Source organism: Sorghum bicolor, chromosome 4, assembly GCF_000003195.3.
Source record: "Sorghum bicolor cultivar BTx623 chromosome 4, Sorghum_bicolor_NCBIv3, whole genome shotgun sequence".
In the NCBI taxonomy this organism is placed as follows: Eukaryota; Viridiplantae; Streptophyta; class Magnoliopsida; order Poales; family Poaceae; genus Sorghum; species Sorghum bicolor.
The window spans coordinates 3,123,600-3,140,205 of record NC_012873.2 but is presented as its reverse complement, the minus strand read 5'-3'; the positions used below and the strand labels follow the sequence as shown (position 1 = coordinate 3,140,205).

The 16,606-nt window shown below is 38.6% G+C and overlaps 1 protein-coding gene and 1 long non-coding RNA gene across 4 annotated transcripts; both read left to right on the top strand.

Moving 5' to 3' along the window:
* On the top strand, window positions 12,606–13,513 carry LOC110434497. Its single transcript, XR_002452001.1, has 2 exons — window positions 12,606–12,753; window positions 12,859–13,513. It is a non-coding gene; the product is annotated as an uncharacterized LOC110434497 (long non-coding RNA).
* LOC110434496 lies at window positions 14,535–16,433 on the top strand. Of its 3 annotated transcripts, none has more exons than XR_002452000.1 (3): window positions 14,535–15,163; window positions 15,288–15,818; window positions 16,094–16,433. XR_002452000.1 is itself a non-coding variant. In XM_021458633.1 (3 exons), exons 1-3 carry the CDS (start codon window positions 15,001–15,003, stop codon window positions 16,125–16,127), a joined length of 357 nt encoding a protein of 118 aa, XP_021314308.1. In that variant the 5' UTR covers window positions 14,548–15,000; the 3' UTR covers window positions 16,128–16,433. The 3 variants fall into 3 exon arrangements, 1 of the variants encoding a protein (XP_021314308.1); XM_021458633.1 differs by having other exon boundaries at window positions 14,548–15,163; window positions 15,288–15,447; XR_002451999.1 differs by lacking the exon at window positions 15,288–15,818 and having other exon boundaries at window positions 14,576–15,163.

Below are 16,606 nucleotides of genomic sequence, written 5' to 3'. Positions count from 1 at the left end.
GTCCTTAATCGAGACGAGACAGATATCTTCATACTTAACTACAAAAGGTACAAGCAACAACATTATGACATCCCACGAAAAGGGAACCTGATCATCTGTCTCATCTCTAGTAAGCCTAGGCAAATTACCCGATATCTATTATCCGTACCCGAATTATTCGGGCCTGAATTACTCGAACCCGAGGTACCTGATCATAAATTCGGATAGCGATTTTGATTACCCGAAATTAGTTTGGGTAATTCGGGTAATATCCCCCGGTACCCGAACTATCCGAATTACCCAAATATTTGTCTATATCTTTGTATATATCATGTGTTGTTAGTTAAATATTAGAACTTATCAATTTATTAGAACATAATTCTCTTTGTTTGAACAAGTGATAGTAATATATTATTCTCTACAAAATGCTACTAAAATTCTATACAAATTGCTGCTAAAATTATATATAAATTGCTATTGAAATTTTGTATAGTGTGTTGTTTTTTGAAAATTCGGGTAAATCTGGAATACCCGAACCCGAATTATCGGGCACCCGAAATTGCGAGTAGTGTTTTTTCGGGACTAATATCGGGTAACAATTTTCATTACCTGAATTTTGAATTACCCGAATTACCCGACCCGAAAAAATCAGGTAACCCGAATGCTCAAGCTTAATCTCTAGGGTAATCACCATCTATAGCTTGTTCATTAACCTTTCACAGTACCCACAACTTTTCCTCACAACTCACATAGTTTTCCATTTAAATAAAATAATTATATTTAAGAAAACACAGTGATGAGCATCATGATGAGTATCAAGCTCTATATAACGATATTTCGTCATGGCGTAATATTTGGCACAGCGGCAGGTGGCGCTAGCTGGGGGCAGAGCGAGCGACATGCTTCGGCAGAGCGATTGGGCGATGGGCGGTGGCGTCTAGCGGGGGATCGGAGGCGAGAGTGAGTGGACGCGAACACTTGTAAGGACTGTGCTGTTGCTGCACAGGGTGACGGCGGGGACCCGGTGCGAGCAGATGGCCGGTGGCTGTCTGCACATGGTGGTTCTGGTGCAGTGGTGCTGAGACGGTCGACACACAGGAACGGTGGTGGTACGAGAAGCAGATCTGCAGCTGCAGTGGACGTACGCCTGCTAATGCTGAGGCCTTGTTTAGTTCAAAAAAGTTTTGCAAAATAGAAATAGTAACACTTTCGTTTGTATTTGATAAATATTATACAATTATATACTAACTAGACTCAAAAGATTCATCTCGTCAATTCCGACCAAACTGTGCAATTAGTTTTTATTTTCGTTTATATTTAATACTCATGCATGCGTCTAAAGATTTGATGTGACAGAAAATCTAAAAAATTTTGCAAAACTTTTTAGGAAAAGGCCTGGGTGATGAACGAGCGGGGGTTGTGTGACCACTGACCACCCTCATTTAATACCGCAGTTTTCCGGGTGATTGAACGCCCGTCATTGTTCGCTAAATCTGTCAGCTTCTATCGCAACAAATCAGCCACCAGTACTTTCTACTATGACACTATTAAAGCAAATACAATAAAAGGTTACAAGTAGGCTAAGGCCTTGTTTAGATACACCCAAAAACCCAAAACTTTACAAGATTCCCCGTCACATCGAATCTTGCGGCATATGCATGAAGTATTAAATATAAATAAAAAGAATAACTAATTGCACAGTTTATCTGTAAATCACGAGACGAATCTTTTAAGCCTAGTTACTCCATAATTAGATAATGTTTGTCAAATAAAAACGAAAATGCTACAGTATCAAAATCCAAAAACTTTTTGCATCTAAACAAGGCCTAAATATCAAGGTTGAAGAGAGAACAAAAAAGAGGAAAGAGAAACAAACTGTACGCTAGATAAGTATATTATGTATTAATAATGAAGACACAACTATTATATAAGAGAAATTCTATAAGATAGATAAGTAGGCCATGTATTAATAATAAAGATTCAACTATTATATGGGTGGACTAAGAGAAGCCGACTATATTACTCTCTCCGTCCCTGAAAGCTTCAACTCCTAGAATCTGTGTCAGTCAAATTTTTCTAACTTTGACCAACTTTATAGAAAAGAGTATCAATATCTATGACATAAAATAAGTATCTTTCAAAAATATATTCTATAATAAATTTAACGGTATTAATTTGGTAATATAAATCTTAGCATTTTTTTCTATAAATTTGGTCAAAGTTGTAAAAGTTTGACTTAGGACAACTCTAGAAATTGCAGCTTTCAGAGATGGAGGGAGTATTAACCTTACTCTTATTAGCACCTATAATTTTGTTCACAGTGGGTGGTTGTGTCCTCATTTAATACCGCAATTTTCTGGGTCGGCAACGGCAGGTTTGTGGTTATATATGTCTGTTTCTCCGCTCGCAGCAGCAAGTATAGAAAAAGGAACCAACCAATGATTCACTGTCTGATTAATTGAGACTGAAGTATACTCTCTCCATTCAAAAAAAGTGACGTTTTAGATTTTCATGCACAAATTTAATTCAATTTGTTGAAAATACATACAATATTTGTATCTTTAAATAAATTTATTAAAAATCTTGATTTAAAAATCTTTCTAATGATACTAATTATGTATTATAAATATTTTTACTATATTTAGTTAAAGTTATTTTTTGAAAAGCGAAAGTGACACTTATTTTAAGACAGAAAAAGTACTCTGTATACTATAGTATCCTGAATCCTGAGTATAGAAAGGCGGCCACCTGCTCACGCTCACCAGGCGATAGTACACTACACGTTCTGGGTTTCGACAGTTGAGGGATATATTTTATCAAGTGTTGGACACATGACAATAAAATTAACAGAATGAAGAGTTAAGGACTGAAAATTAGTTACCTCCTTGAAATCAACCCATTCTCATGTCTCATGTGCTGTATTTATGTCATAAACCAGTGCATAGACATCCTACTATATACTGCAGCAGATGGCAGATCTTAGCCGGAGCTTCAAGAGTTTAATTTGCTTTTCATTATTGGAAAATATAATAGATTAGCTCATGAGTGTGCTTGTTTCGTATCCAGTGATAATTAAGAGGAGGAATGGCTTATGTTTTTTTGAAAGATCGGAGGAATGGCTTATGACCCCAACAGACTTAAAGAGATATCATAGACAATGATGGTAATCCTATTCATGGTTAATATACGAAGCTCCAGTTTCCCTCAAAACAAAAAAACATCATATGTACTAATTAGAGCGACTTGATTAATTGTATAAACAATGATAAGTGACAATTATGTCGCCTTAGAAATAAGGATACCTTTGATGCATCATATTTGGTTATTTCTGCTTCATAAAAGCTATATTATCGTCTGGCCACCGAGTCATGACTTTACGGCCGATTGAAAGGATATAATTGTGGACCTTCAGGTGGAAGGCCACCAGCAGACATATTTCTATTGATAACTAGGAGGATTCCTCGCGCGTTGCTGCGGGTATGAAAAAGAAATATAAATATAATTTTACTGTAGTCTATAGAGTCATCTACAAATTGACTACTAAAACTTTTTTTCTCACAAAAAAAATAGTTTTAGTAGCCAATTTCTAAAGAGAAAGAGAGAAGGTCACGTAAGAGAATAATTGCTAGCAGTATGCATGTATGGTTGTGTAGGTAGTTATATCCACTACTGAAAATCATTTGTGAGTGGACACTTAATTGTGTGCGGCAGCAGTAGAAGTGGATGATAACGTGGCGCAAGGATATGCAACAGAATTAGCTTAGTGGGTTTGTCTTTGTAGGATATATAGATACAAGGACCAGTAGAAGATGGCATAGATTTAATTGCAGGGCCACCAGGTATCTTCTGGCCCTTCAAGCACAATTAATGGCCCACAAAATAACCCGTATCATGTTACAAAAATTACAGCCACAAAATTATATAATTCACTTTTTATGCCATGTGGAGCTGCCCCTTTTTTTCTTTTGAAGATGATGGTTGCATTGGTGCAGTTAAAGGCTGTGAATGCATAGCAGATCGATGGTGCAGGTACAGATGCAGAAGGAATGGGTTGAGAGTTGAGACATCTTTTTCCTAAGCTCAATAAATAAGACTTTCTTTTTTCCTGTGTCGGTGCATTCAAACATTTATGAGGTTCCATGAAATCTAGCATCAGATTGAGCCTTGAATGCTCTAAGAGCAAGTTTAATAATATACCCAACTTGCTGGCTGTAAGGTTTTTTACAGCCTTCTCCCAGGCCACTTGTACAATAGTTAGCTATTCACTATTAATACATGGCCCACTTATCTCTCTCACAAAGTTTCTTGGTTTTTGTGTCTAAGCTGGCTGTAAGCTTACAGCCTGCTTCTCCTCTCTCTCCTCTCTTTTCTCCTCCACATCAGCATTTAGCCAGCTTACAGCCCACCATAATACTTGCTCTAAGAACTGAACATCAATATGCTTCTCTTGCTCAAGCTGATGTATTTGTGCTTCCGTTGAACTCTAGCCTAGTATACAAAGAAGCACCAATAGTATCTCTTCCATTACCAGGATACATACGTCCACTGCCTTTCATGCCTCTGCTGGTCTGATATGATGGTGTAAGATCATCATCGATTCTTTGTAACCATTGCCAAATTTTTTAGTATAGCATTTCAAATGTTGCTACCTCACTAGTTCAAACCGGTGGGTAGGTACCAATTGCCAGCCTGTCACCGGCAGGTACCTGTGCCAAACAATTCCAAAAATATACTTTCAACACATATAAAAATTCTGTTTCATAATATAATATAAAGGTGACATTTTAAATAAAATAATAAATAATTCTCCATCGCGGTGCACCAAAGCACAAAGCCAGGGTGGTTTAGTGTCTGAGACCCGGTCCGTTTAGTGTCGAGGCCCGCAGTCTACCCCACCACCCTACCGGCCCACCCTCGTCGTTTCCCTCAAAAAGGAAAACCCCACCGTCGTCCGTTCATCGTCGTCGTTGGCGGCGACAAGAACAGGATGGAGCGGGGCTGCACGGTTGCTCTCGCGACGGCGCTGCTGGTGTTGCTACCTATGCTGCTGGTGCTGGTGTTGCCGCCGGACTTGGACACCTGTGAGCAGGAGAGCCGCCAGGGGTGAGGAGGAATGCGGTACAGGTTGTTCAAGGGCAACCACAGCGTCGTCGTCTGCCTCAACGCCGCCGCCGCCGCCGCCGGGCAAAATGCGATGGTGGACCAAGAGCTGAGCGCCAGGTGCCAAGCCATCGCCCCCACTACGTGAAAAATGATTTGCAAGAGCTAGAGGCTCTCATTGCAAGTGCGGCTGGTGATGCAACCGCCTCTACAGTGGTGTTTCCATCAGCATCAGACTTTGTGATCACCAGCCGTCCTTACAAATCCCACAATAAGAGTGGCTGGTAACACGAGCAGCCCTTATAAATGGTTTAATTTTTAAGACTGGCTGTTGACCCAGCTCTAATTTCAAAGGGCGGCTGAATCACCAGCCGCCCTTACAAATCGCGGCTATATATATGGTTGTAGCATTCTTTCTCCTCGGGTCACTCACTCCAACCCGAGAAGATAAGGTTGTGAGGTCTTGGGCACCTCCTAAAAATTGCTCTAGTAAAGAGGGAGGTTTTGGTCTCAAAAACTACCATAATGGGGAGCTTGGAAAAGGTAAGAAAATGCTATTCCAACACTTGAATTAAAGTTTTAGTGGTTGGTTAGTGAGTAATTTGAGTTTTGCTTTTCTCTCTCTTCCATGGTGCTTGAGCTTTGTATGGAGCAAATTACACCCTTGTTCTTAAGCTTTAGCTTAGTTGGAATTAGTTAGAGATATGAGTTTGCCCTCTCTATTGGTCGATCTTGCTTGATTTTAGTGGTGATATATTTCACTCTATCATGTATATGTTCATCTAGTTCTAGATCTAGAATTTGCTTTTTAATTTTTTTTATTTATGGTTCATGAAATTAGAATGATTTGGACATGAAAGGTTGTTGGTAAAATAAAAATTGTTGCTAATTGTTGACAATGGAAGTATATATAAGTTTATTTATATAATTATATTCTAATAATTGTTGCTAATTGTTGCTAATTGGTAAAAATAATACTTGTTCCTAATTCCTTTTCTAAATATTTAGTTTCATTAATAGCCAACTAATTAATATATAAGTTAATATTTTCACCATTTAGAACTTTATAATCAAGAATAGCCAACTAAATAATTATCCTCTACCATGAGTATACGTATGTATACACAATTAATCTCTAGTTTGTATTTTTCTTCATTAATTTGTTTTGTTTTATGTATTTTGTATTTTTGTTTTGTTGCTAATTGTTGCTAATTGGTAAAATAATACTTGTTCCTTATTCCTTTTCTAAATATTTAGTTTTATTAATAGCCAACTAAATAATTATCCTCTACCATGAGTATATACACAATTAATGTCTAGTTTGCATTTTTCTTCATTAATTTGTTTTGTTTTATGTATTTTGTATTTTTATTTTGTTTTAAAAGACGGAGTACAGGAACTCTTGGATGTATGGTTGATCAAGAATTTATGAAGGTTTTCACGATGAGGTGGATAAATTTATTGAAGCTGCACAGAAGCATGCATCAACATTGACACATTATAAGGATATAGTTATTTGTCCCTGCAAAGATTGCAAGAACCTTATGGCATTTGCAGATCTGAATACCATCAGATCACATCTAATTTTGCAAGAATTGGTTCTGAACTACACAATGTGGATTCATCATGGCGAAACAACGGTTACTGATGATGGTAACTTTGATCTAGGAGATGCTGCCGAAGCCGAGAGGTATGTGCACCAATACACAACTGAGCTTAAAGAAGAAATGGGTTATGACTATGGCAATGGACAAGGTGGTCAGTACTTTGGCAATCAAGAAGGTACTAATGATGTTGGTGATGTCGGCACTGATGGAGGAGCACGTGAGGGGGATGAAGATGACTTTGACAATTTAGAGGACATGATTCGAGCGATTGGACCAGAAATATTACTACAGAATAAATGTGTAGAAAATATAGAGGGTGAAAAAAGCATCGATGAAGACTGTGTACAGTGTTGAGAAGGGTTGTCCGACCCACTGGACACTACTCCGTTTTGTGCTTGAGGTACTCATCTTGAAGGCAAAGTACGGCTGGTCTGACTACAGTTTCTATGATTTGTTGGGTCTCTTATCATAGGTGTTGCCACAGTCAAACTTAGTTCCCACCAACACATATCATGTGAAGAAGGTTATAAGTCCATTATCAGTGGGTGTTGAGAAAATAGATGCATGCCCCCAACCACTGTATCCTTTTTCGTGGCGATACGTTCAAAGATCTAGACAAATGTCCGCTCTGTGCGGTACGTGTAACTTACATCGTTATACTTGATTACGTTAGGAAATAGCATTACTTACCATTTCCATATGCAAAACACACAGAGTCTCAAGCAGAGGCCTAGGAGTAACTATTGTGGATATTACATATGTTGCATGATGAGTAACACTAGTGCCTATACGAGACACCCCAATCTGGTTAGTTTCACACTTTGTTCCCTCGTAGTATGAAAACTTAGCTTATGTTATGAAATTTAGTTCCCTCATGTTATGAAAACTTAAACTTGTTCTCCTATAGTGGAAAGAATATAAAGACAAGCGAAGGAACCTAATCAAGGATGATGAACTCTTAGGGCTCGTCGGCGACCTTTGCAACTTCATCATTGACGAGATTGTTAATTCTAGAGGCACTTATCATGATGTAAGCTCTGACTTAGGCTCCAATCCACTTCACCAACACCTGCGTGAGACACACAAGCTTTATCTTGGACGTTGATAACAATCTAGACTAAGATGCATGTGGACTTGTGGGAATATTTGAACTTGTGAATTATGGTTATGTAATAGACTTTTCAATGAATTAGACATGTAATTTGTGGTTTATATCGTTCTCGTGTGGTCATATTTGAATTATATATTACATTCTCTGGTCAGATTTGAATCTTTTTTTTGCTGAAAACAGACTGTAGGGGCGGTTGTAGATTGAACCGCCCCTACAAATAGTCACTTTAGGGGCGGCTGGTGACATAGCCGTCCTTACAAATGGTATTTCTAAGGGCGACTGACAACACCAGCCGCCCTAACAAATATATTTGTAAGGGCAGTTGGGGCACCCGCCCTTACAAATGCTTTATTTATAAGTGCAAGACCGGAGGGGCGGGCCAGCCGCCATTACAGAAAGTTCCCAGCCGTCCCTAAAAATGAATTTTGTAGTAGTTCTCGATGCCGACCCAGACCATGGGAGACGGATTTGGTACCAGGTAATCATCTTCTTTTCTTTTTCTTTTTTTATGTAACTGTTGCTAGCTGTTTTTAGTTTCTTTATTATCATTGTTGTTTCTTTACGTGTGGTTGATCACCATTTGCATGAAATGGGGATTATGTTTTTGTTTCCCACTCCCACGTACATGTACTAGTCCTCTAATTATTGATTTTGTTTGGTCAATTGCACTAGTTTCTTTCGGTATCCGTATGAACACAAGTAGGGCGGGGGTGCCTTCTGCCTGCAGATCATGAGACCAAACGCATATTTCAACGGTGTACCAGGGTTGTAATTGTAACACCCTAAAATTTGCTCCTTTCAAAATAGATAAAAATTTATTCAGTTTTGTATTTCCGTGCTCATGAAAATATAAGGAAAATAATATTTTTCATTAAATTAAAATTTATCATAAAACTTAGCAATATTGTTGTGCATACAATGCTGGCGCATAAGATTTGATGTAATGTTTGCTTGTTGCTCCTTTATGTGTTGAGCGAGCAAAGTTTTTAAAATACGTTTAGGAGATCGATCCTCCTTGACCAATACGTCTTTATCTTTATCTATAACCAAATTCCTTGTTTCTAAGCTCAAGTTTTTATTAGGAGCTTCCTAAAATCCTTTCTTTGTCACTCAAAGCACTTCTTTTAGTTCCTCGCCAATCAAGCAATCTCTACAAACTTTTCGGGAATTTTCTATCTTTTGTTCTCACTTTTCTCTGAGCATAATCTAATTTTTTAGATACTCTAAACAATCTTATCATGAGCTCTAAAATCTTTATTCGGGTTTCCCATGTTCTATAATATCTCTGAGAATTTTTCCCGAATTTTTGGAGCTTTCGGAGTATTTTTTTTGGCTTAAATAATAATTTTGGACTTTTCTAGAATTATTTTATCCATTAAAATAACTAATTCCGAAAATAATAAACCTCTTACTATTTTTCCAACGTCAAAGCTCATTTCCAATAATCATAATAAATCCCAAATACCATATATTTATTTACTAATGGGCTTTAATAATTAATTAGATCTATTAGTAAAGATGAAGTTGCAAATCAATTAGTACCATATCGCTAGTGGACGTGGAGGTGGGGAGTTTCTCTTCCTATATATATATATATACCAACCCCTTAGGCAGAGTACACCAAAAACTACCATATAAAAAGCCTCTAATTTAGGAATTCCTAAGATAGTAAAATAAAATTATATTTTCTCTTTCTTTCTCTACAACGTGATCACTATCATCTCGCTTATACACGACATCTACGAGCGGTCGGCTGCTCCGGCGTTGCTGTAGCTCTAAGAAAGCATCGCTGCCGGCGAACCTGCTCTCTGTCTACCAACGTAAGCCCCAATCACTTTGCCTTTCAGTTTGAAAAACGCAAACAGCTCGGTTTTAGATTAAAAATACGTTTTCACTATTCATAGAATTGCCATTGACTTTCTTTTGGCCATAAAATATTTATTTTAACTCTGATTTGACTCATTCAAATTGCGTTAGGTTCGTTTTCATGAGCTCTACATGTTAGTAACACTGTTTGAAACCTTTTAATTTTGTGATCCTATTTAATTAATTACTTTTCTATATAAAATCTTAGAAAATTCATAACTTCTCCGTTTTAGCTCCGATTTTCGTGATCTTTACGTCTGTGAGATCGTAGCGATAAGTAGAATCATTTTATAAATTTTTTATACTATTTTTCTACTATTGATGTATTGTTCTAATTGTATCCTTGTTTGCTTCGTGTATGTTGTCCCCGATTGTTTGTGTGTTGATGATCGATGATCGAGTTTAGTTGGTGAGCAACTCGTAGTGATCAAGAGTGCTTCAGTAATCAAGATCAGAGCCTTGGCAAGTAAGACTAGCAGAACTAAAAGGATCAACAAGAGCAATTGAATTAAGGCAAGTATAGCATTTGGGTTTTAATTCTGTGACCATGATCTTGTGACTTGATTAATGTTTAAGCAACAAACGATAAAAATGACTTTTTAGCAACTTGATGATTTATCTGTACGTGATCATCCGGGATAACAGTGCAACCATGAGGGCTATAATGGCTCTGGCTTTAGCTCAGTATGAGGACCTTTTTCTAGCTTGTTAGCGGTTACCTTAAATGGCGTAAGAATGGCTAGACACGTTGGGTATAATGCGGCCTCTGTCCGTGTGTATAGGCTGCGGGTTATGTGTCATGGAAGGGGGGCTCTGTATCTGCCAACCGAGTGAACTAATGGCCCTAACTTGTTAGACGAAACCTTTGAAAGGCTTCATAGTGATCCCTGCCGACCTACCTTGGAAGTGGGTTAAGAGGCTGATCACCTCGGGCGAAAGGGTAAATTATGACTCATGGGTAAAGATGTACAACCTCTGCAGAGTGTTTAAAACTGGTATACTAGCCGTGCTCACGGTCAGGTGCGGCCTTGGGGACATCTACATTAAGGGTGATGATTCTTGTGTGTTAATATGCTCATTATTTATTGTTTAATGTTTTACATTATTTATGTCACATTGATCATGAGATTGTGGGATCTATATAATCTAGTTGCTATACTTGTGGAGTTCGACATGGACTCACTCTTGCTGTTTCTCCCATACTTCAGGAGGAGTGTTAGGCTTGTGTTGGATCCTATAGAAAGAAGTTAATACCCGAAGTTTGAAGTTGTCTATCCGTTGTTTGCTATCACAGGTTATATCTTTTATATTGGGTACGTTATATTTATGCATTTATTTATTTATTTATTTATTTACTTATTTATTTATTTATCTCTGTTTCTTTCTTTTTATTTGCAAACGAACACACAAAGGCATAGTTTAATATATGTAAATTTTCTTCTATGGCTGTCAATGTACTCTATCTATATGCTTCTTTTCTTCTGAGGTCTCCAACAGCTTGGAAAACCAAAAATCCTTATTGGTGTGAAATTGACAGGGAAATATGAAATACCTACAGGAATTTTGAAAGTTAATTTCTCTATTGGGAAGAAGTAGACCAACAGAATAAAAGCGATAGAAAAAAAAAATCTATCAGTAGACCAATTTATTGGTCAGTTTACCGATTTTCTTATCGGTAAGACATCGACAAAAGAATTCCTAGCCATCGATAGCAAAATTCTCTGGTCCACCAGGTTCGGGGATTCTTTTCTTGTCACAAGTAACCAACAAGGAGTTATAAAAAAATTAACTGGCAGGAAAATTGGTGTCTACCATCAGGAAAAAAACATCAAGTTCTGTCGATTCATATACCGTCAAAGCAATGCAGTAGAAAGAATATGATAAAATTAATAGAACAATCTCAAATTTATTATAGATCATTTATATATTGTGAAAATTCATTTAAGAGTGAAAATTCATTAAAGAGATCATTTTATGAAACTGATTGAAAAAATATAATATTCGTCTTGGTTTAAGATGAACTGACATGGAATTTTATTTCCAATAGTGTCATTATATGTGTCGTGCCGCATATGCAAATTAGTTCAGCTTAGCACCTTATTTGCCGTTCTTTTACGTGCAGGATCGCAAATGCATCTTCTTCTTTTTTCCCCCTTTCCCATTTCATCGTCTTGATCTGCTAGTAGTGCCTTTTTGTATGTTATTTTGATTGCTGCAGGCGGCTAATGAGGATTGACAATTTAACATGCAACTGCTTCTACTGAGGTGATGTGTAAGTAAAGGAAAATTAACATCAATTTTGAATTTCTTATATATATATATATATATATATATATATATATATATATATATATATAGGGAAATTCCTTTGTACACGTACGTGTAGTTACTCTCATCTTCAATAAACTATATTGTGTATGTATTCATACTTGTTTATCAGTTTGAGTATGTTTATATACTCATATTAAGATACTCTAGATCTTACCACGCGAAAATTTTTCAAAAAAAATTATATTTTAAATATATTACTAAAATGCCACTACTATATTATATAAAATAAGTATGACCATATACTCTATGTATGTATGCATACTTAACATACATATCACTCTAGATGGTCTAGTATGATCATATACTTTGTCTATATACATTTCGTCCGGTCATATATAACTTAATATCTAGAGATACATAGATGAGAGTAACTACGCGCGCGTGTAAAAGAAACACGTCCTATATATATATCTATATAGGGTAATTTTTTCCTACTCCCTGAGAGTAGCTACTCCCTCTTTTAATCTCACGTGGATGCACCTGCGCAACCATAACTGTGGTGGGCAGGTTGCCTAACGGGTTTCAAATGGTGGACCCGTTAATCCAACGTCAATCCAACCTATAAAATAAAGTTTAGGGTTGCGATGTTCACGGTATTTGGTGGTGGCAGCGGCTTCACTGGTTTCATCGGGCGGCTTTCCGTTTTCTTTTTCAGCGCCGCCATTCACAGCAGGGGTCTCGTCGGGACGGCCGCCGCCAAAGATTGCCCACCAACGTGATACTGTTCTGGTCTCCGTCGGCGGTGCCACAGCTGCAAGCGTGAGTTGGGATGCAATATTTTTTTTCTCGATCTTGATTTTCGGTTCCAATCTACACGCTAGTTTCTTTCATAATGCCCATAAACGTGCCTTCATTCTCATCTAGTTCGTCGCCTCCACAACACAGCATGGAGGCAGGGCGCCGCCGCCGGCCAACGGCGCTGCTTGGAGCGGAAGCAGGGTGACCGGGATGCGTCTCTCTTCTCTCCGCCGAGCGATGCCGCGATCCAGATCCTGAAATCCGGGCCATCTTCCCACACCGCGAACTGCGGCTTTCTTCCATCTCCTGCAGTCGGGCATACATCCCAATCGTCCTCGAGATCACCCTCACCGGGACAAATATACTACGGTGATCGGTGATCTTTTCCTTCTCCCTCTATACCTACGGATGCCTTATTTTCTATAATACAGATCCTTGAGTCCTCACATCCCAAGCTTTTATGATGGATTCACATTCCATTAGGATTTTTAAGCATTGATTTTTTTTATTATAAAAAAACAGTTTCAAATCAGACTTCAACATGAGACTGCAGATCATCATGTCATTAATTGGAGTTTCTGACCGCGTGAAGGTTGCTCCTATCATAATGTACATATATTTTGTTGTAAAAATAGTCAAAATACATACTCTCGTCATTGTTTTTTTTCGAGAAGCATGCATTTCATTAAGCAGCATTGTTTTAATTTCTATATCTCCATACATGAATGTATGTACATATACTACGATGGTGTGGTTTAAGTATGTACTTATACTATCTAAATCTTGGCGTATGTATGGATACTCCATTCTCCAATCATCATATACATATATTTTATTTTAAAAAAATAGTATGAACATTGTTTTATAAGTCTCCATATGTGAATGTATGCATACATATACTCCGGTCGTGTGGTTTAACTATGCACTTATACTATCTAAATCTTAGGTATGCATACTCCAATCCAAAAAAAGTATGTATAAATACTCTATTTTAAAAGTATATGTACAGATACCCCATTCTAAAAAGTATATATAAATACTCTATTCTAAAAGTATGTACAGATACTCCATTCTAAAAAGTATATATAAATACTCTAGTATAAATACTCTAGTTAAAAGTATGTACAGATACTCCATTTTAAAAAATATATATAAATACTCTAGTAAAAACTTATTTACGGACTCCATTTCAAAAAAAATATATGTGCATCCGGGATCCATGGCAAATTTTCGTATAACAATATACTACTCTATTTCCTAAAACACATGTGTATACTCTTGTTGCTAAATATGTATGTACTTATACGCCCAGGACAATACAATATGTATGTCTATATACTCCTCTTACCCATGCATGTATGTAGACATACTCTCAGAACACGTGTACGCATTCATACAACTTACAGATCATGTATGTACACATATTGCATGCGAAATTTCAAATATCCTAGCAAAAGCGATAACTAACAGATAAGCCAGCCAACCGAAAATAATGGGTAACGCACATAGAAAATTATTAAATAAATAAATAAATAAATCACCCAGATTAGTTAGCTTTTTAATGGATCTTTGGAAACCCGTTAACTCCTGCAGCGCCCTTCTCACCTACACTACATGCATGTGGGAGTAATTACTCCTGAGAGTATAAAACATGCACCCTATATATATATATATATATATATATATATATATATATATATATTATTTAGAGCTTAAGGCTTCCAATAATTAGCGGAAGCCCCGGTCCAAATGGCAGATATCTGGTTCCAACGAACCATCATCCACTGGGCTGGCATGTGGGCGTGACGACACAGCCAAACCAACTCAGCATCCACCGAAGCAGCTCAAGCCAACCAGAGACCAGACCGACACCCGTTCAATTTTTTTTTGAATCTCGTCTCTCTCGGTCTCTCCTCTCATCCTCTTACGGTACACGGAAGCAGCCCGAGGCGGCTCCTGCATCCCGGCGCCCGCTCCCCACCGCGGACCGCGCCCCGCGGTGGCATCTCCTACATCCGGGTCCGGCTGGTCCATCCCCACCTCTTGCATCCCGGCGTCCTCTCCCCATCTTTGGCATCTCGGTGAGCGGCGGTGCCGCTCTGCTGCAAGGCCTTGCGAGGGGACTACGCGATCGCGGCTGCGGCTCTGCACGGGCCATGGGGAGGGCCTAGGTGGACTCACTAGCCGGCGGCCGCCGACAGTGCGCGTGCCCGGCCGCGCGTGGGCCAACGGTGCCTCTCGAGGAGGTGGAGCCGCTGACGGCACTCGATGCCGCACGGCAGAGGGCCACATGTCCTCTCTTTCCCCGACATGGCAAGGCGGCCTGCTTCTCCGACCGACGGGGGCAGCAGCAGCAGCTTCAGCGTGGAGGCAACATGGAGTGGTGACGGTGGGCTTTCCCTGGTGGCGCTGCAGGCCTACAGGCCCAAAGGTGAGCAGATCTATCCCTCTTCCTCCCATAGTGTTGCAACCTTCTGTCAGACTCCGGAAGCTCCTCCCGTCTCTTGTATTATATATTTTTTTTCTTCTCTTCCTCTCCTCTTCCGGTCTTGCAGAGACTCATGGTGGACCTGGCGAGAGCTCAAATGGCCAGCAGCAGTGGGCACATTCAGAGCTGTTGCAAGTCTGTCGTGCCACATGGTGGCGTCCGCTCGAGCGGAGGCGTTCTATGCCCCATGCTCGGCATCCACCACCACCATCCATTCTCGTCCATCGGCAAGATACATGCATATGCCTAACTAGATTGTCCACAACACATTCAAAATGCCTGTCGCTTTTGGACACACTGATTTTTTATGGTTTTACATTAGCTTTTGATCCAATTTGGTTGTTGCCTTACAGGAACAACGTAGTTTTCTATGCAATATTGATGTGTCCATTTAGAGATAAGTTGTTTCTGTACTTGCATACATAAGTTTCTATGCATATCAATTATGATTTGACAATCTGACTAAATAAAATATTTTTTAGATGCATAGAAATTGAAATCTTTAATATGTTTCTATGCCTTTCTTACCATTGCCCCAAAGCTTCTTCAGATCTAGTGCCTAGCAGGCTACTCCCGCTTCCACGCTGCCTCACATGTTGTAAGCCATTGAAGCTACTGTAGGATTTTTGTATTTCTTGACTTTTTTAATATATTCAAAGCACTACATTATTTTATGCAATTTAGGTACGATCATTCAGCTGTTGTTTACACTGACCAGTATCTTCACATCTTTGGTGGTTCTTCTCACTCTACATTGTTTGAAGATTTAAAATCACTAATTACGTTTCTAAAACATGTTTCCATACCTTTCTTTGCCACCGTAAGTTTTTTACGCCTACTCAAATATGTTTCTATGTCTTTGTTGTGGTGTAGGATGGTTAGAAGGATTCCTCTATTTTTGGTGTGAGGTCAATGGTGGCTCGGACATTATAAGACATGACTTGCGACGTTCACAACTTCCTTGGCTTATGACGGTGGCGTAGTGTGATATTCCATATAGTTGATGGGTTAATGTAAAAAGTTTTCCATATGTTGTGTTTATATGCTTCGATGATATGAGCGAAACTATTGATTTCTATGTAACCTCTGTTGGGTTTCAATATTTGGTTAACTGAGTGTCTATGCATGTTGTGAGTTGGGAACATTATGGATAGTCCACACTGTTTTGTATGTTTCATTCCCTTAAAAGAAAGTATGGTGTAAAGTTTCTATACATTGTTGCTCTATTAAATAAACATATCCTCGTGCAAAGAACAGTGTGGGTATGGGTAGTGATGGTCTTAGTTGTAATACACCCCCATAGCAGGAAGCATGATGTTGTTACAGACAATCATGGTTGTGTCACGTGGAATGTCCATCTCATGGAGAGGTTTTTACGCAGCAATG

Excerpts from the sequence above, each read along its gene's own strand:
- LOC110434496 (XM_021458633.1), top strand. The coding sequence starts at position 15,001 with ATGCCGCACGGCAGAGGGCCACATGTCCTCTCTTTCCCCGACATGGCA. Across the intron at positions 15,164-15,287 it reads GCAGGCCTACAGGCCCAAAG|AGACTCATGGTGGACCTGGC; the intron begins GTGAGCAGATCT and ends CCGGTCTTGCAG. Across the intron at positions 15,448-16,093 it reads CCATCCATTCTCGTCCATCG|GATGGTTAGAAGGATTCCTC; the intron begins GCAAGATACATG and ends GTTGTGGTGTAG.